The 21387-nt window shown below is 46.3% G+C and overlaps 1 protein-coding gene across 7 annotated transcripts in view; it reads left to right on the top strand.

Annotated features, from left to right (window-relative positions):
- Positions 1–15003, top strand: part of SYT17 (synaptotagmin 17) — a 79566-nt gene extending 64563 nt beyond the window's left edge. For all 7 annotated transcript variants that reach the window (XM_073215517.1, XM_073215518.1, XM_073215519.1 and 4 more), the window contains one exon: positions 13643–15003. In XM_073215517.1, coding sequence (XP_073071618.1) covers positions 13643–13839 — 197 coding nt within the window. In that variant the 3' untranslated portion in view covers positions 13840–15003. The remainder of the gene's footprint in view (positions 1–13642) is intronic.
- Positions 15004–21387: the final 6384 nt, after the last annotated feature.

The following is a 21387-nucleotide window of genomic DNA, read 5'->3' on the forward strand; positions in this document are numbered from 1 at the left end:
TCTGTTCCATTGCTCTATGGCTCTGTTCTTTTACAAGTACCAAATTGTCTTGATTACTGTGGCTTTGTAGTAGATCTTGAAGTTGGGGAGTGTAATCCCCCCAGCTTTATTCTTCCTTCTCAGGATTGCTTTGGCTCTTCATAGTCTTTTGTGGTTCCATATGAATTTTAGAACTATTTGTTCTAGCTTGTTGAAGAATGCTGTTGGTATTTGAGCATCTTTATTTCTAATAAGCTCTGGGTAACACCAATGCTGGCTGAGGACCACACTTGAATAGCAAGAAGATCCTTCCTCTCTCATGTTCTTGCATGTTATCCCGATACATCCAGAACACAGAAGTCAGTGTGAGTTTGGAGAAATAGCAGAGGGAAGATCAAGAGAGCCTGTAGGATAAGAAGCTTGTATTTTTTTCTAGACTGCATTGAGAAGCCTTTGGAGGGTCTTGACCAAGGAAGTGATATGATCTGTATGACAGTTTAAACTATCATTGCAGCTGTTGAGTGGAAAATGAGTTGTATGAAAGCAAGAAGGAGGGCCGGGAGACCATCTGGGAGGCTACAGTTCTTACCCTGGGGAGAGGTGATGATGGCATCAACCAGGAAGCTGGCAGAAGAGTTTCAGAGAAGTAACTCAGTGGACATAAATATTGGAGGTGGAGTTAACAGAATGTGCGGGTGGATTAGATGTAAAGGACCATTCCCTACTTTGACAGGTTACCTCCTCTGAACCAGGATTTCCTTGTCTGTAGATCTCAATCCCCAGCACAAGGAGATTCTGGGGACAAAAGGAAATGATGTCTATAATGTGCTGAGCACAGTGCTTGGCACACAGGGAGGGCTCTGTGGATCACAGCACTGAGCCTAGAGGTGGGCAGAGGCAGAGGTCCAGCCAAGCAATGAGGAGATGGAAGTGGAGCCCTGCCACCCTGGGCTCTCCTAGCAGAGCACGCCACCTGCAGGAGCACCTTTTCCTCCTTGCCCCTGCCAAAGTCCATGCAGGTGGTAAAACTTGGCTGGATCTTAAACATTCATTCTGGGCTCCAATGGAAGCCTTCAAGATCAGGCTGGCTGCCAGGGCTCCTGGGGATTTTTATTCCATTTGCATGGCTGTTTAATGATTTTGGTGCCTTTGGATGGAGCCTCATTCCAGGCAAATCCCCATGGGGAATGTATCAGGGGGCTGGGACTTTATCCATCCATCCATGTCCCTGCAGAGCTTGAGCTAGATGCAGTGGGAAAGGGGAGCCAGTAAGGGTCAGATTCAGCCTTGCCTTGGGCCTTAGTGCTGGCTAGAAGCAACTGGGCTCAGCAGCTGAGGCCAGTACCTGGGTAGGTGCAAGATGAAGGCTTGTGCATGGAGTAACATCAGAAACCAAGAATGACCTTTCCCTGACATCCCCTCTGTCCATCACCTTGTCTTAACTTCACCAACCCAGGGCTTCCAGTCAGTGGGAGAAGACTTAACCTTTGAAATGCTAAGGCTGGCAGGGCACAAGCTGTAATGTCACCAGTCTCCCTGCCTTTCAAGAAAACCTGTTGCTGTAGCGAAAACAGTTTTGGCTTAGAAATCAAAAAGCCAGATCCCCAGAGCTTGGTTGCCGTATCATCTCAAGCAGGATCTTTTTAATATCTTTCAGCCTCTGTTTTCAATCATTCAGACATGTATAAAATCTGCCTTGAGGCTGTTTGTTCAGTTTTTAATAATAATAATGGCAAACGTGTACAGCAGTTCCTACATGCCAGGCAAGGCTCTGAGTGTTTCACATGAATCAACTCATTTCATCCCCATGGTAACACTGTGACGTAGGAATCATTATCATTTTATGAATGAAGAAATAGGCAGTGATAGGGTAAGTAGCTTGCCTGAGATCCTGGAGACAGGATACAGAATCTTGGCCCTCAGTCACTGGGTTACACAGTCTCAAATACTTACCAAGCCCCAAAATGTTGAGAGGCTGTACTAGTTGCTGGAGAAATAGCAGAAAGACAGAAATAATTTGTCTTTTCTTGTTGCTGGCTTGCTAGTTGGGTGAGACACACAAGAAATAAATACCTAAATTAATAATAGAGTAAGGTAACAGAGAGGGCCTGGAGCATTATTTTAAGCTGAGTAATAATAAGGTGAGAAAGGGCCAGCAAAGAGGGGGGAGAGGAACATTCTAGGCAAGGGAAATGGCAAGTGCAAAGGCCCTGCGGCAAGAATAAGCTTGTTTTGTTCAAAGAAGAGAAAGGTGGTGAAAGTAGCCAGAGCATAGTTAACAAGGGGGGTGAATTATGCAATAAGCAGGGTCCATGGTAAGCTTAGAGGATAAGTATTCATTGAGCACCAACTGTGTGCCTATGACTGTTAGTCATTGGAGAAACAACTCAACAAAACAAATGACTCCTGCCTCAGGAAGGGTGGGAGAGGTGACATGCGCACAGGGACACAACACATGGCAAATGCTCAGTGAGTGTGATTTTCTATCTTTCCCTGCTTATAAGTTGACATGAAAACTGTTTCCCTGGGTTTCTGCGTAACCTTCACCCCCTGCATTAAGGCAGGACAGAATGTATTTAGCTTCTAATGGCAGTCATTCCTACAGATGACCTTAGGCAAGGGCATTATTTACCTGAAAAAACAAAACAAACAGGTGGATGAAGAAGAAGCAGAGTGAGCACAGGGCCCAGCCTCCTCACTGTTGCACTGGCCAGGGGAGGGAGGATCTTCAGGACTCAACTCTCAGCTGCTCCCTTTAGGATCATTAGTCATAGAGCAGGCCTAGAAGTGTGTCCACTGGCTTGATGCCAAAGTTCCCATTATGTGTCTACTTTCAGGTTGTGTTCTGTTTAATCTCATGGGGGCTGAAGAAGCAGAGAAGAGCACATATGGATGATTTGTGGGCGGGGTCCTCTCCATCCTTGTGGAGGGTTACCTTGGCTTCTCAGTGGCCTCTTTGGCAAAGATGTCTAGACATCCATGTGATAAAATAAGGGTCCCCAGCCTCATTCCAAGTTGTATCCCTAAAACCTAATGTGTCCCTTAGGCATTTGAGGAATGGGGTAAATCATTCTTTTCCAGGTTATCAGAAAAGAAGACACAAAAGGCAATGGTAGGAATTCAGGGGTAGCTCCTCTTCTTCCCACTAATAATAATAGCCAACCTTTATTAAGGCTTCCTACCTTCTGGGCACTGTGCCAAGCTTGATGTCAATTGACCCTCACAACAACCAAATGAGGTGGGTATTAATATTATCCCCATTCCACAGAGGAGGAAACTGAAGCTTGGAGAGCTCCAGGGACGTGCTGCAAGCCACCATTGTTATAGTTAAGGTAAGGCTGGCCACCATAGCGGGTCAGCTGCCAAGGTTTTATGGTTTAACACAACAGAAAACTTCTCGCTTGCACATTGCTCCTTTGTGAGTCCTTTCATGAGTGACCTCCACGAGGCAATTCAGCGACCCAGGCCTCTTCTACCTGCGGCTCTGCCGTCTTCTCAGGTCTTGGAGGGTTTTGTCTCCAGCTGGTAGTTGGGAGAGGGAGTTGAGGATTGCATGGGAAGTTTTAGTAGGCCAGGCCTGGAAGTTATGAATATCACTTACTTCCATGTAGACTGTATTGGCTACAGTGCCCTGCAGGGGAGATTGGGGAAGGTGATCAAGCTGCTTGTCCAGGAAGAGGCTCTGGGGACCTCACAGCCGTCTTGGCCACAGGGACCCCAATGGGCCCTGAACAAGCCCGACCCACTGCCTCCCTGAGCACCTGCTGCCTCTGGGTTCCCAGTCAGTGTCAACATGGGCATCCGTTGCCACCAAATCCCAAGCTCTGGAAATTCAGCCTGACATGAACAGCGAATCAAATACCTTTTGGCAGCCACGCCCCAGGCGCCTGCTGATGTAGAAAAGCAGTTAGTGGGCCTCAGCTGGGCTGATTTTGTTCCCCAGGAGACATTTGGCAATGTCTGGAAGCATTTTCGGTTGTCACAGCTTGGAGGATGCTATTGACATTTGGTGGGTAGAGGACAGGGATGCCGCTAAACATCCTACGTGCACGGACAGCCGCCCCAACAGAGAGTGTCAGGGTGCTGAGGGTGACACCCCCTGAGCTACAGCGACGTATCTGCTGGCCTTGGGGTTTGTGGGGTGGGGCGATGACTTCCACCAGGAGCAGTGGGAAGGCTGGTGTGGGCTGTGAGCCAGTCTGCTCCCCTGATGCCCCGTTTGAGGCATGCTTATCTTCCTTATGGCATTTTAACCTCTCTTCATTCCCCAGGGTTTCTCTTTAGATGCCTGAGTGTGAAGAATTCTGGGCAGAGCCTGTTGAGTGAATTCGTGCTCATCTATGCAGATATTTCAGTTGCCCTCCCTGTGTCCACTCATAACAGTTGGGGCAGACAGAAACATCTTGCTCTGCACACAAGCCCCATTCCCAGGTGGTGTGGCCTGGGCAGATGGACTGCTGCCTGGCTCAGCAAGAGATGGGATGGGGAGCCTTCTTGGGCAGATGAGTGGAGTGTTTGTGAATCAGGTCTCTATTCCTACCCACCCTGTGGTTCATGGGTGCACATCACCTCCACTGGGTGACTTGAAGTGGTATCATGGGAAAAGGAAGGCTGATGGCTCTTAAATACTGTTATTATAGAAGATGCATATTTACACATACATATATGTATGTGTATGTGTATGTATAGTACAACCATACAGGAGAGAGTAGAATAAAAAGTGAAAGATCCTAAAAAAAAAAAACCACATAGGTGTGATCGATGAAATCATTGGCCATTGGTGATTAAGTCAATCACTGGAGGGTTGAGGGGGGAGGCCTGAAAGTTCCAACCATCCAATCATACCCCAGTCTTTCTGGCAACCAGCTCCCACCTGAAACCATCTGAAGCCCCCAGCCCCCAGTCATCTCATTAGCATACAGGAAGACCCTCTTATCACTCCAAGATTCCAGGATTCTTAGAAGCACTTATGTCACAAACCTGGGACTAAGACCAAATATTATAACAAAAATGCTCCCATCAGCCTTACCACTCAGCAAATTACAAGGCTTTAAGGAGCTCTGTGTCAAGAAGCGGGGGCAGAGACCAAATAGATATTTTTACTGTGTCAAACAGCTGTGCCCCTTCACTTACATGTGGTCTGTGACTGCTTTCTGCTACAAAAACAGTAGTCTCCACGGAATCTGTAGGTGGTCCCTGAAGTCTAAAATATTTGCTGTCTGTGCCTTTATGGGAAAGGTTTGCCTACCATCACCCTAAAGTAATACCTCTGCCTCTCTTTTATTCCTTTTATTATTTCATTTATTCCCTTTCTTATGTACTCTCCCCAGAGAAGAATTGGCTTTCCTTCTATCTCTGGGACCTACCCACCCACAACAGGCAGCATTCTATGTAATTCTTTCTTTCAGTGAGCCTGCTGGTCAGACTGAACCCTCCAGGGACAAAACCTGCATGGTTTCTTGTCAGGAAAGAGGGCAAATAGGAGGGTCAAGCCCCTTTCTACAATCGGCTAAGACACCAGTTGGACATCTGCATCTAACACAGTGTATCTAAACCGACTGCACATGAGCACCACCTGGGGAGCATTTGAAAACGACTGGCATCCAGTCCCCCAACCCCAAACCAATCAACGCAATTTGGTATTTTTTAAAAGCCTTCCAAGGGACTGGCATGCTTTGATATCTCTCCTTTATTTTCTCAATTATTTCTTGAGTATTTTAGAAGATGGAGGGGGAATGGTTTTATTAATTAGCCCCCTAAAGCTTCAGCAGGCATCTTATACCTGCCTCTGAACATTTGGAGTTTGTAGCGAACATCTCCCCCAGAGCAATGCTTGCATTTCAGAAACAAATGTACGAAGATGATCCTCTTTCAGATGTATACATTTTGGTGGTTCATGTAAAGCACATTACATTACAGTCACACTTTAAATGCTTCCTCCTAGACAATGTGATTCACACACAGATCTGAAAGTGAATCTTCGGCCCATATGTCGCCTTCATAAATGCAGGCTCCACGTGGCTCTGTTTCCACACACACAGAGGAGTAAAGACATGTCCAGCAGTGGTCCAAGGAATTGTAAAAGGAATTTCAATCTTGACTTCTACTCCTTGAGGAAGGAGAAGGAGATCTAGTTCATAAGCTACAGCAACAGTTTCTCAGAAGCCTCTGTCTCCGCTGCCCAGGTTGTGGGGGCAGATTGATGAAGGGAAACCCCTAGACACATGCTTTTCCCTTGAGGCAGGGCTTCTTAACCCCAGCCCTGGTTGACATTTTGGGCCATGTCATTCTTGGTTGTGGGGCTCGCCTGAGTATTGCAGCATTTTTAGCAGCATTCCTTCCCTGACTGACAGTCCAAATGTCACTTAATGTTGCCAAATTCAGTGGGCACAATTGGCCCAGCTGAGAATCACTGCATTAAAGGATTCAACAATTCACACTAAGCTGGTATTTCCTGTAAATCTGGGCAAAAGTGGCCTCTTCCCTGGGCTTCATGCTTTAAAATGAGTGAGGGGTCTTGCAGGTAAGGAGTCTGCAGTCAAGGTGACATGCCAGCTGTAACCCACACCTTCCTTCCTAGGTCACCAAATACTGGGATCCCAGAATTTCCTACTTGAATGGCCCAAGCCTTTTTCCAGGCCTACTCAAGGGCTCTCTCTGGTCCATCCTTGGGAAAGCAGGCCGTGATACCAGTGTGTGACCTCTAGACCCAAGGAGATAATAATGGTACTTACCTTGTAAGTAAAGGTGTGTGGATTAAGTCATTTAGTGTATCGAAAATCCATAGATGGGGGCTGACACATGCATGGTAAGCACCGTATAAGTGTTAGGTGCCATTGTTAAGAGTTTTCATATCAATAATCTCTAAACATAAGACCACTTCCTTGCCTGCTGCTCATCCGAGGAAGCAGCCATCCATTCAGGTGTTGGAGACAAAGCTGACTGCTGGACCCCAGAGAGATGGTGAGAAAGTCTCCAGCATGGCAGTTTCCCAGTGCCATTCTGACCCTTAGCACCTGTTGCCCTGAGGTGCTAAGCCACACCTGTTGAGCCACATGGTGGCTTGAGGACCTGGCTCTCCTTCACACACATACACACACACAAAATATTTCTACTCCTAATCTTGTCCTTGTCATATGTCAGGGTCAGTGGGAGGGGGAATGGGTGAGACTTTCCTGTCTGAGATGGGAGAAGGATAAACAATGCCAAGCTTCTAGTTTCAGTTCCTACTGCTGGCTAAGTGACCTTGGCACTCAGCCGGTGCCCTCTAAGCCTCTAATTCCCCATCTGCAAAATGGGGATGTAAGTAGTACCTTCCCTAATAGGATTGTGGTGTGAATTGGTCAAAAATGCATATAAGGTACATTGCTCAGTGCCTAGGATACTGAACTCAGGATTTGGTATTGGTGATTTTTAATTATTATGGTACTGTTATCTAAATTATCATTATGACTCTTGCAAAGAAAAACATGGGGAAAAAAGTCTGCCTGAGCAGCTGCTATGAATCACAAAACAAGCCAAGAAAGCTTGAAAAACATCCCCCTTAAGTCATGGATGAAACTTCTTAGAAGCAAAGAAATGTCCCATAGCTGAAAGGGGCCTTAAAACTTATGTATACCTACCCATTGTATGAATGGGAAAACTGAGGCTCAGGGAAGAGATATGATTTACCTTGTTTTGAAGAAAAACTTAAAACAGCTTCTAGGCTTCAGAGAGAAAAAGGAGAAAGAGGGAATGCTGTAGTCAGAAGAAGCTTTAAGAAAGTTGGAAAGCAAATGGGTACCTCTGTTGGGATGTGTCAGAGGTGGCCCTGGGGAGGAAGGAGGGAGAAAACAGGGATGTGGAGACTGCGCTGGGGCTCCAAGGGTGAGATGAACATCCTGATGAAATGTAGGGCTCCTCCCTGCTGAGGAACTGGGGGAACTGTGAAAGCCCCTGGCTTCATGCACTTTTTCAGAAGTGGAGGATCAGCTCAGTGCAGTTCCCAAGAGGTTGATTGTGGGGGACAGTGATGACGGGGGCTTCTAGCCATGACCTGGGGGCACCCCTGTGCTGTGCTGTCAGGCTCAGTGCTGCATATGGGCGCAGCACCTTGTGAACCAAACATGCAGAATGGGGAGCTATCACATCTGCTCCTGTTGGTAAAGATCGAGATGATTTTTTTTCCTTTCAATTTGCAGTGTATATCACACCCACACTCTAAGTCATCCAGCTTCCCTTCCAGAACCGTCTGCCTTGGCAAAACTAAATTAGCAGCCAGAGAGTTTAACTCTTGCAGGGAAGAACAAATTCATTTTTGCATCAAATATCAACATGTGAAAGCCTCAGCTTGCCTCTGACTCACTCAGGGAACCTGGATTTTTGTCTCCCTGGGCCTCGGGCTCCCCAGCTGCAAAATGGGCCAGTGAAAGCAACTTAGAGCAGTGGTTCTCATGTAGTGGGCAGGCATAGATTATGCTCCTAGGGGATGTTTGGCAATGTCAGTAGATACTTTAGGTTGCCACAGTTGGGAGAGGACTGCTAATAGCATCTAGTGGGCAGAGGCGCAATGCTCAGAAGAGCCCCCAACACACAGAGCGATTAAGCCCCAAATGTCAGTAGTGCTGAGAGTGTGAAACCCCTGCTTTGGAGAGTGTGCAGATAGGGTGAGTTAATCCACATGACATGCTTAGCCCTGGGCCGTCCGTATGGTAGGTGCTTGGTGAGGCAGTACTAGCCTCCAGGCCCCCTCAAAGCCTGATCCTCGAGCCCAGTGGATGCCTCATCGCTCTTCCGGTTTACCAGTGTGTTTCCCTAACCTGAATTTCCATGGCAGTTGGTGGCTCCACAGAAACAGCAGATAAGTGGGTCATTCTTTAGAGAGAAGTTGAGTCCAAAATCCTAGAAAGTGGGATATGCCAGGTGTGTCCATGGCTTGTCTGCACAGCGGGCCGTCCTCCAAGACTGTCGTCCACATGGTGCTTGAGATCTGTTGAGGTTAGGGAGAGAGCGCAGTGTGACGAGTAACAGAGTGCGTCCCCGTGCAAGGTGATTGCTCTAGTCCATGACCAGTGGGCAGGGGCCTCGAAGAGATTTTGTGAGTAAATTTTCTACTTGCTGAACACTTTCCCCTTAAGCTTTGAAAAAGGCCTTAAATTTTTGACTGTTTGATAGAGTACTTTTCACACCACCTTTGACCCATTACATTAACTGGAACAGTGAGCTTCCTTACTGATTCAGTCATCATTATAAAAATAAATGCTCACAGTGAATATCCCTTGGTCTGTGAAGGAGTAGAGAGTGTTTGCCACTTCACCAAATGACCCCGTTCTACTTGATTCTGTCTGGTAGTCATAATCCACTAAGTTAATTTGAATTTCTGTAGATGGGGAGACCAGACAACTGAGTTTACTCAAAATATGTCTAAATCCATGAATAGAAAATAGGGGTTTTGGGTAGTGACTTTGTGACATCTCTTCTGACTATTCAGATGCTTTCACTCTCAGGAAGTTGCTTCCAGGTGACTGGGGTACACTGGGGTATATACATTGTCCAGTACTACACTGGTGACTGCAGTTGAATAAGTCCCCATAACAGTAAGGGGGGATATTTGTGGGGGGTGCTTTACAATATACTTTCTAGCAGTGATTGTTTCTAAAGAGGAGGAAATGTAGGGATCTCGTTCTGAGGAATTGGCTTCATTTACAGATTATTTGCTATGACTGCTGTGAGTTTTATCACCCTGTAGCTCAGCGACTTTGTTGCCTTCTCTGTAAAGTGGAGGGCACAGGGGTATCTGGCCCACTGTCTCTGAGCCCCTTTCTGGATTATGTAAGTACCCAGTCTGAATTCCCTATTGTCTCCATCAACACACTGCCTAGAATTTACAGTGATGGCAAATCTTGATATTCTCCCAGGCAACTTTTATAATAGACGTCATTAGTTTTATTCAGCTTCAGCTTATTATAATTTGCATTTTAAATGTTTGGTGTTTAAAAGATGGTTAAGATTACCATAACTTTACCAAGAGATTTACAAGTGCCAAAGCCTGCCAGTCAACTCAGATGTCCATAACTGCAACCGCTTCCCAGCCTAAAGGCTGAGTCACTTTGAAGCTCCCACCATTTGAGGGCCAAGTGATTCACCAAGCCAATTTACTTTGCAGTTTGGGATAAGGAAGTAGGATGTTAGATTTCCTTTTTGTCCTCTTCCCCTTCTGGCAATTTAGATACGGTTTCTCTAATAACAACTTGTTTTTATCTCTTGTTTTCTTTCCAAAATAATATGTACTTGTAAGAAGTTCAAACCATACATACTTACATAATACAGAGAGCAGAAAGTTCCCCAATTCCCCTCCCTAGAGAGAGCCACTATTAGCAGTTCAGTGAACATGCCTCCAGATACTGTTTTCTATTCTATATATTAACTTTTCTTTTTTTAACAAAAAGAGATTGTGTTTACATATACTGTTTTGCAGCTTGCTCTTGTCTCCTAGCAATATGTCTTGGAGGTTTTTCCATTTCATATATATAGGTCTCTCTAATTTTTAGCAGCGACATTGGTTTTTGTGGCATTATTACGTCAGAAATTATTGAATTAGTCCCCTCCAGTCTTAGTCTGGGTGCTTCCCAAAGCTGACCCAAGACAGTGACTTGGATGCAAGTTGGTTACAAGGGAGGTGATCCCAGGAAGCACTGATAAGACGGCGAGCAATTGAAACAGGAAAGGGGGGCAAGCCAATCAGGGATGTTTGATGAGTGGGTAACTGCAGCTTCGGCGGTCCCTAAGACCATCAATCAGGTTTAGTGATTTGCTGGAAGGACTCAACAGACCCAGAAAGGCTGTTACACTCATGGCTACAGTTTATTATGGAAAAAGGATGCAGACTAAAATCAGCAAAGGGAAGAGGCACGTGGGGTCGAGTCCAAGAGAGTCAAGCATAAGCTTCCAGCTGTCCTCCCCCACTGGAGTTGAACGGACAGCACCTAATTTTCCCAGTGACAATGTGTGGCCACATACTCGAAGCACTGCCAGCCAAGGAAGCCCCCTTAAGCCTTGGTGCCTGGGACATTGACTGAGAACCAGTCACATAGGCACGGCTGGCTGGCTGTGTGGCTGATGCTAGTCTCCAGCCCCTTCGGAGGTCACACTGCTGTTGAGTGACCCAAGAGCCCACCACCCATCCCACAGCATAGCCTAGTGTGGCCTCGGCAGAGACATGTGGGTGCTCAAGGTAGGACACTATCTGCAGAAGCTGTGGGTTGCCTCCAGGTGTACTTACTTCATGGACATTTTTTCACTTCCATTTTTTTGTTCTTACAAGCACTGTTCTAAAGCAGGAGTCAGCAAACTTTTCCATAAAGGGCCAGATAGTAAACATTTTCAACTTTGTGGGCCACACAGTCTCTTGCAACTACTCAGCTCTGTTGCCACAGTGCAAAAGCAGCCACAGACATTATGTAAACAAGTATGTTTGACTGGGTTCCAATAAAACTTGATGTATAAGAAAACAGGTGGCAGGCCAGAATGTGGCTTGGAAGATCTAGTTTGCTGACCCATGCTGTAGAAAATATCTTCATAGGTATATCTTTGGCTATTTGTGCCGGTAATTCTATGGGGTAAATTCGTAGAAGTAGAATTGCTGAATCATGAGTTATGACATTTATATTTTAAACAGATGCTGTGAACCTCTCCCAAAAGTTGAAACAAGTTCCTCTTTCACCAAGAGTACTTGGGAATATTTGAGATTTCCTTTCTTAAAACTCCTTTCCCAAGGAAGTATATTCATATATTCATATACTGGGATGTTTCTACATTTTCATTCTTGAGCTTTGGAAAGGCAGAGGAAGATAGAACATTTTGCTCCCAAGCAAGAAAACCAAATGGGGCCTGAAATGGCCTCAGGATAGTATCTTCTTTAGATGTGAGGCCCACAGAGAAGGGGACTCTAGTAATTTGTTCTCATCTGGTGAGATCAAACCTTATATTGCCCACTAGGTGTGATTCAAAAGAGTCCTGAGTGTTACCTAGTCAAGGAAAACTTCAAAGCATCAGAGAGCCCCTTGACAATTTCCTTCATTAAGCAAAGATTCTATTCCTAATTTTTCCCTTCTGTAAGGGATTTTCAGAACAGGTAAATGAGGTCCACATATGCATACTGAGTACTTTACCAATTATGCAAGAAATATACATGGGTCAGTGTTTGCCCATGGAGCTGACAGGTACTGGACGCTTAACTGAGACAGCACAGCATTTCACATAGACTAGTTCACCCTGGGTCTTTTTGGTTTCTAGACAATACGTAGGGTTTTTGTTTATCCACTTTTCTTTTTTTTACCCCACTTTTATCATTTGGAATTCTTGATGTGAACCCCACGGGGGAGAACAGAGGCTTATTAGCATTCAAGCTCTATTTTGGGCTGCATATTTTAGCTGGTTTATGTGATAATCAGTATCCCTCCTGGGATCTAGCCTGCCTTTGCTGGGCTCACGCTGGGGGAATCTGTGATATTTCCCATTCTGTAGTCCTTCGTTTATAATACAGACACAGCCTGCTTTCCCGTTAGCGAGATGGCATGCCTGGACTACCCACATGCAGATAAAGAATTAGGCGGAACTTGGCTGGGAAGATAATTCTAGCTAACCATCTCATTAGGCTTGAAAGACGCAAATTAAGCTCACATTGGAATTAACGGAGAAGCCTTCCAAAGACACATGCAGTAGAATAAGGGAGGCAAGAAATCACCAGAGCCGTTTTTCTCAGGAAACTTGGAATTTCCTGAGAACCTCCATTTCCTGGAACAGAGGAAACATGAGGTCTGTTTCATAAAAGATCAACAGACAGAAATTTGGGATTGAAACAGCAGTATAGCATTCATAGAGCAGTCATCAAGTGCAAGGCACTATGTGCTGAGAGCCTTAGACACATCATCTCATTGAAACCTCATGATGACTTACAAGGTAAAATACTACTAAGACTCCTCCTTAACCAAGTTGGAAACTGAGTCACAGGGAGGTTGCTTCATCATCTCAGGGTCCCAGAGTTGTCAAAACGCAGAGCCAGGACTCACCTTGGATATTTGGCCCCATGGCCCACACGTTAACGTAGACTCTTATCCAGGTTGAACAGGCCTCCCCAGGGAATACTGGGCCATGTCTAAGACATTTTGGGTTGTGACAACTGGTATCTAGTGGATAGAGGCCTGAGATGCTGCCAATATCCTGCAAAGCCCAGGACAGCCCCCAAATGTCAACAGTGCTGAGACTGAGAAACTGGTATGTAACCACTCGACTGGACTCCTGTGGTGGCTGACAGTTCCAGTAGACCTACCCAGTTGTCATGTTCTCTAGGCAGTGTGGTGTGGCGACGTGACATAAGTATATGCAGGGTTGCAGCTGTCTGGCAGAAGGAACAGCCAGTGCAAAGGCTGGGAGGCGGGCACGTGCCTGGCATGGTGAGGGAAGCAGGAAGCCTAGTGCAACTGGAGCGGAGAACCCTGGGGAGGAGGAGATGAGGGGATTCTCACCATTTACAAGTAACAGACAACATCCTAAAAACGAGGCCCTTTGTCTGTGGTTGAGGAATATGTAGACTGATGGCCTCTGTCTTGTTCCCGCCTCCCTGTTCTGTCCCCCGCTTCCTCCTGCCTCCTCCCCACCTACCCTGGTCCCTCTGATTCCCTAGTGTTTGGCCACAACATGAAGAGCAGCAATGACTTCATTGGAAGGATCGTCATCGGCCAGTACTCCTCGGGGCCCTCCGAATCCAACCACTGGCGGCGGGTGCTCGACGCTCACCGCACGGCCGTGGAGCAGTGGCACAGCCTGAGGTCGCGGGCTGAATGTGACCGCGTGTCTCCTGCCTCGCTGGAGGTCACCTGAGGGTCGCAGGGAAGGCGGCTTTCATTTGTTTGAGGAAAAAGAAAAAGGAAGAAAATTAAAGACAGAAAAAATGTGTCATGTACCTATTATGTCTATACCTGCATACACAATCCCCTGTCCCCCTACCCCAAAATCCTCTCAAAATGGAGAGCAAGCTGTGTATTGATCACAAAATGACTGCCCTCAGTGAGCAAGGCCTGAGGACTTTCCCAAAGCCCCATCCATACGTCCTGCGCTGAGTGGGCTCCGCTGTGAGACGTAGAGGCAGTGCTTGGTCTCATTTACACCCCTGCCCCAAAATGCACCTTTCAACCCTCAGGCCAGAGAAAGGGCCTTCTGGGGTTGCCAACCTCCACTGAGATGAAATTTTCCAAGAGTCTGGGGAAGACTCTTGTGTGTGGAGGCCCAATGCTCAGCTCAAAACACTTACCCACAGGGTGACTTCTGAATGGGCCACTGTTCCCTGAGGTTCTTCAAACGTGATACCTTTCCCCAAAAGTGTAAGTACTTTGTCTACTCATTAGTGGATGTGATAAATAGGTAAGACTATTTGGAGAAACCCAATGGCAACAAAGAGTCCAGTGTAAGAAATGTCCACTGGCCTCACTGACTTTGCCTGTGTTTGCTCATTCCCGGGGACCCTGTAGGTGTGGATGCCGATGTTCTCATGCGTGTACCCTTACGGGTGAACGTGTGTGTGCCTCTGTCCAGGCAAGCAAGGCGGCATGCCAGGACCTCGATCCTGAGCACTCCCTCCTCTCTGCCTTTCCCATCTAAGTATTTCCACCCAGCGTCCTCCTGTCTGTCAAGACCCCACCTTCAGTAACAGTAGCATGATGTCAAGTAAATAGAATACCATACAGCAACGTGACAGTTTTTGACCAAATCATGGTGATTGTGACTCACGGAAGACCCACAAAAGACATTTATGTGGATTAAAGTGGCCACCACACCTGGCGCCCCTGTTCAAGACAATCCCTTCCTTGTCATACTCTGAGATCTTTCTGTGTGTGTGTGTTGAACCAAAGTCGTTTTCCTTGTGCTAAGGAATTAGTGCAGTTAGAATAGATTTTTCTCTGTCAGATGCTTCTGTATCTTTTCCCACAGCATATTGTCTGACATCATGGGGAGCTATTATTTAAATTAAAGATTATTTGTGCCATGCATTTGAGTTATCCTTTCTTCATGAACGCAGGGCATAGAGGATGTGAGGGTGTTTTGGTCACTACTACTGTGTAACAAACCATCCCGGCCACTCAAAGCACTGATGCGGTGTGGAGGCCTTGGGGGAAGCAGGACGGCTCGGTTAGGTTGGGTTTCTCAGGAGAGGAAAGAAGGCATATGCTTTCTCTATAAAATGGCTTCCTTGCCATGGTTGTACAGAGGAGGATAAAAACACGAGGGATAAACAGAATGAGGGAAGACTCATACCTAATAGGCATTCAGGACTAGAGATGAGGTAATACAGTGATTGGGGCCAAAGAAGCCATAAGTTCAAACCCCAGGCCCACTGGTCCCTTATTGTGTATGTTTGCACAAGCCGCATAACTTCTCTACACCTTGGTCTGCTCATTAGTTGGAATGCCTGAAAAGCAGACCTTGAGGCAAAGACTTGGGTGCAGGTAGGTTTGGGAGGTGACCCTAGGAAGTATAAATGAAAGATATTAATAAGGAGGAAAGCAGAGAAAGACTGCATATACTAGCATTGTGGGCAATGGGCTCAGTCATGCTGGGGACTGCAGAATACACTTAAGAATTGTCATTCTGTGGAGGCTGGAGTATTTAACAACTGACCCTTATCCTTTAAGAGACATTAAGTGTTTGGCACTTTAGAACTGTCCTTTGTGGGCTGACAAGCTTTGGTAGCACCAAGAAATCCTCTGGGCAGAGAATAAGGTGTTAGACCAGGTAAGCTGGCTACGTGCATGGCTGGCCCACTGTAGTTGTAGGGGAGCCCAGGTGCACTGAGGCTATGAGCTGGGGCATCCCCAGTGCCTGATACCCTCAGTAATGAGAGAGCTGGCTGAGCCCCCATGCAGTGCCAAGCATCTCATTTAGTCCTCACACAGAAACCCCCCTGGGGGTGTTATTTCTCCTTTACAAAGAACACCAGGGTTTAACGAGACTAAGCGGCCAGTAAGCAATAGAAGTAGAATACCAGCCCAGGCCTGATGCTAGAGGCTGTTGTGGGCTGAATTGTGTCCCTCTCAGAAAAGATGGTCCTAACTCGCAGGACCTCAGAACATGCCCTATTTGGAGGTAGGGTCTTTACAGAGGCAATCTAGTCGAAGGGAGTTCATCAGGCTGGGCCCTAATCCAATATGACTGGTGTCCTCATAAAAAGGCGAAATTAGGGCCCAGAGACAGTCACCCACAGGGAAGATGAAGTGTGGACAAGGGAGGAGACCATCTACAAGCCAAAAAGAGAGGCTTGGAGCAGACCCTCCCCTCACAGCCTCAGAAGGATTTCAGACTTTGGGCCTCCAGAACTGTGAGACGATGTATTTCTGTTGTTTAAGCCACCCAGTCTGTGGCACCTTTTGGCAACCCTAGGAAGCTAATACAGAGCGGGTGTGGCTAACTGCTCTGCTGGCCATCTCATCTGAAAATAGTGTGACAGTTCTTACCCCGTGCAGCTGATGTGAGGACTAGCCGGGGCAACGCCCATGAGTCCTAGCACCCAGCACTTGGTGGCTGTTCCTACCAGGCACACGTCAGGCGATGTTTGCTGGCTGACTACAGGGAACAAGTACCAGGGCAGATGTCAGAGCCATCCGCGAGTCCAGAGACAGTTTGTCAGGAGATATGGGAAGTGTGTTGAAAGGTGGCGGAATGACTTTGTTTCTATAGAAACCTGGGCCCAAGGTGCCCTGGCGTGGGATACCCATGCTTTTAATTAGCATCCTCCTCCTCAGCTGAGAGGTGGGAAAGGAGATGCCTGAGCCACCTGTACACTCTCTTTGGGGTCTGGGACCCAGGTGCAAAGGAAGGAGGGGAAGTTGGAGCAGTGTCTTAAGTTTTCAAGCTGCATCTGTTTTCCCAGGGCCAATCCTTGAGTCCTCCCATCTCTGGGGACCCCGGAGCCCTTCAGGATCCTAGTCCCCCCAACCCCCAGGGTTTGGCAGAAGCTATGACCTCTGCCCAGCCCTGTTCAGGAACAGCTATTTTGGGCACTGACATGTCACTCCTGGCAAGCTGGGAATCAGTGTGGGGAAGGAAGGGTTCCTTTCCTTCCCAGGCTGCCTGTCCCCAGCCGATGGGACACCTGCCCTTTTTCATGTCTAAAAATACCATTCAAAATAATTCAGGATTGGCGGAGCCAGGATGGCGGCGTGAGTAGAGCAGTGGAAATCTCCTCCCAAAAACACATAGAGCTATGAAAATATAACAAAGAAAAATCTTCCTAAAATAGAGACCACAGGACACAGGACAACATCCAGACCACATCCACACCTGCAAGAACCCAGCGCCTTGCGAAGGGGGTAAGATACAAGCCCCGACCCGGCGGGACCCGAGCGCTCCTCCCACCGGCTCCCGGCGGGTGGAAAGAAACCGGAGCAGTTTTTTTATTTTTTTGGCGAGCGCTTTTTGGAAGCCTTAAAGGGACGGGCCCCCGTTGCTAGGGAGGCAGGGTGGCGGGACCGGTGAGCAGGTGCCTGGGACCGGCGGCTGAGGACAAAGAATATCCCGCGTTTCTCCCTGTGGGACTGGCGGGCGGGTGCCTGAGACCGGTGCCTGAGGACGGAGGAAATCGCGCGTTTTTCCCCTTTTCTTTTTCTCTTTTTGGCGAGCGCTTTTTGGAAGCCTTAAAGGGACAGGGACCCCAGTGCTAGGGAGGCAGGGTGGCGGGACTGGTGAGCAGGTGCCTGGGACCGGCGCCTGAGGACAAAGAATATCCCACGTTTTTCCCTGCGGGACCGGTGGGCGGGTGCCTGAGACCGGCACTTGAGGACAGAGGAAATCGCGCGTTTTTCCTCTTTTTTTTTTCTCTCTTTTCTGCGAGTGCTTTTTGGAAGCCTAAAAGGGACAGGGACCCCGGTGCTAGGGAGGCAGGGCGGCGGGACTGGTGAGCGGGTGCCTGGGACCAGTGCCTGAGGACAAAGAATATCGAGCGTTCCTTCCCTGCGGGACCGGTGGGTGGGTGCTTTTTGGAAGCCTTGAAAGGACAGGGACCCTGGTGCTAGGGAGACAGGGCAGCAGGACCAGTGAGCGGGTGTCTGGGACCGGCACCTGAGGACAAAAAAAAGAAAAAAAAAATCGCTTGTTTTTTCCTTTTTTTTTTTTTTCTTTCTTTCTGTTCCCTCTCTCGTTGCTGTTGTTGTTTTGGTTTGGAGAGTGCTTTTTGGAAGTCTTAAAGGGGCAGGACAGGTCACTTAGACCAGAGGCAGGGAATCTGGGGATCTCTGGGCACCCTAACCCCCTGGGCAGCAGGGAGCACAGAGACCCCTTACAGAGATAAATAGCCTCCTGGGCGCTCCCCCTCCAAACGGGGCTCCACCATTTTGGAGGAACAGCCCCAGCCAGACCAAGCCCACAGCAACAGCGGAGATAAACCCCAAAGCAACTGGGCGGGAAGCAGAAACCCTGTCTGCGCACAGCTGCCCAGCACAAGCAACTAGAGGTCGCTATTCTCCCAGGAAAAGGCTACAAACCAACAAGAAGGGAAGCTCTTTCAGCGGTCACTTGTACCAGCTCTGCAAACTATCTCTATCACCATGAAAAGGCAAAACTACAGGCAGACAAAGATCACAGAGACAACACCTGAGAAGGAGACAGACCTAACTAGTCCTCCTGAAAAAGAATTCAAAATAAAAATCATGAACATGCTGACAGAGATGCAGAGAAAAATGCAAGAGCAATGGGATGAGATGCAGAGAAAAATGCAAGAGCAGTGGGATGAGATGCAGAGAAAAATGCAAGAGCAGTGGGATGAAGTCCGGAAGGAGATCACAGATGTCAGGAAAGAGATCACAGAAGTGAAACAATCCCTGGAAGGATTTATAAGCAGAATGGATAAGATGCAAGAGGCCATTGAAGGAATAGAAGCCAGAGAACAGGAACGTATAGAAGCTGACATAGAGAGAGATAAAAGGATCTCCAGGAATGAAACAACACTAAGAGAAATATGTGACCAATACAAAAGGAATAACATTCGTATTATAGGGATACCAGAAGAGGAAGAAAGAGGAAAAGGGATAGAAAGTGTCTTTGAAGAAATAATTGCTGAAAACTTCCCCAAACTGGGGGAGGAAATAATCGAACAGACCATGGAATTACACAGAACCCCCAACAGAAAGGATCCAGGGAGAACAACACCAAGACACATAGTAATTAAAATGGCAAGGATCAAGGACAAGGAAAGAGTTTTAAAGGCAGCTAGAGAGAAAAAGGTCACCTATAAAGGAAAACCAATCAGGCTAACATCAGACTTCTCAACAGAAACCCTACAGGCCAGAAGAGAATGGCATGATATACTTAATGCAATGAAACAGAAGGGCCTTGAACCAAGGATACTGTATCCAGCACGACTATCATTTAAATATGATGGTGGGATTAAACAATTCCCAGACAAGCAAAAGCTGAGGGAATTTGCTTCCCAAAAACCACCTCTACAGGGCATCCTACAGGGACTGCTCTAGATGGGAGCACCCCTAAAAAGAGCACAGAACAAAACACACAACATATGAAGAATGGAGGAGGAGGAATAAGAAGGGAGAGAAGAAAAGAATCTCCAGACAGTGTATATAACAGCTCAATAAGCGAGCTAAGTTAGGCAGTAAGATACTAAAGAAGCTAACCTTGAACCTTTGGTAACCACGAATCTAAAGCCTGCAATGGCAATAAGTACATATCTCTCAATAGTCACCCTAAATGTAAATGGACTTAATGCACCAATTAAAAGACATAGAGTAATAGAATGGATAAAAAAGCAAGACCCATCTATATGCTGCTTACAAGAAACTCACCTTAAACCCAAAGATAAGCATAGACTAAAAGTCAAGGGATGGAAAAACATATTTCAGGCAAACAACAGTGAGAAGAAAGCAGGGGTTGCAGTACTAATATCAGACAAAATAGACTTCAAAACAAAGAAAGTAACAAGAGATAAAGAAGGCCACTACATAATGATAAAGGGCTCAGTCCAACAAGAGGATATAACCATTCTAAATATATATGCACCCAATACAGGAGCACCAGCATATGTGAAGCAAATACTAACAGAACTAAAGAGGGAAATAGACTGCAATGCATTCATTGTAGGAGACTTCAACACACCACTCACCCCAAAGGATAGATCCACCAGGCAGAAAATAAGTAAAGACACACAGGCACTGAACAACACACTAGAACAGATGGACCTAATAGACATCTATAGAACTCTACATCCAAAAGCAACAGGATATACATTCTTCTCAAGTGCACATGGAACATTCTCCAGAATAGACCACATACTAGCTCACAAAAAGAGCCTCAGTAAATTCCAAAATATTGAAATTCTACCAACCAATTTTTCAGACCACAAAGGTATGAAAGTAGAAATAAATTCTACAAAGAAAACAAAAAGGTTCACAAACACATGGAGGCTTAACAACATGCTACTAAATAATCAATGGATCAATGAACAAATCAAAATAGAGATCAAGGAATATATAGAAACAAAAGACAACAACAACACTAAGCCCCAACTTCTGTGGGATGCAGCGAAAGCAGTCTTAAGAGGAAAGTATATAGCAATCCAGGCACACTTGAAGAAGGAAGAACAATCCCAAATGAATAGTCTAACATCACAATTATTAAAACTGGAAAAAGAAGAACAAATGAGGCCTAAAGTCAGCAGAAGGAGGGACATAATAAAGATCAGAGAAGAAATAAACAAAATTGAGAAGAATAAAACAATAGCAAAAATCAACGAAACCAAGAGCTGGTTCTTTGAGAAAATAAACAAAATAGATAAGCCTCTAGCCCAACTTATTAAGAGAAAAAGAGAGTCAACACAAATCAACATAATCAGAAATGAGAATGGAAAAATCACGACAGACTCCACAGAAATACAAAGAACTATAAAAGACTACTCTGAAAACCTATATGCCAACAAGCTGGAAAACCTAGAAGAAATGGACAACTTCCTAGAAAAATACAACCTCCCAAGACTGACCAAGGAAGAAACACAAAATTAAACAAACCAATTACAAGCAAAGAAATTGAAACAGTAATCAAAAAACTACCCAAGAACAAAACCCCGGGGCCGGACGGATTTACCTCGGAATTTTATCAGACACACAGAGAAGACATAATACCCATTCTCCTTAAAGTGTTCCACAAAATAGAAGAAGAGGGAATACTCCCAAACTCATTCTATGAGGCCAACATCACCCTAATACCAAAACCAGGCAAAGACCCCACCAAAAAAGAAAATTACAGACCAATATCCCTGATGAATGTAGATGCAAAAATACTCAATAAAATATTAGCAAACAGAATTCAACAGTATATCAAAAGGATCATACACCATGACCAAGTGGGGTTCATCCCAGGGATGCAAGGATG

This window comes from Manis javanica, chromosome 10, assembly GCF_040802235.1.
Source record: "Manis javanica isolate MJ-LG chromosome 10, MJ_LKY, whole genome shotgun sequence".
Taxonomy (NCBI): Eukaryota; Metazoa; Chordata; class Mammalia; order Pholidota; family Manidae; genus Manis; species Manis javanica.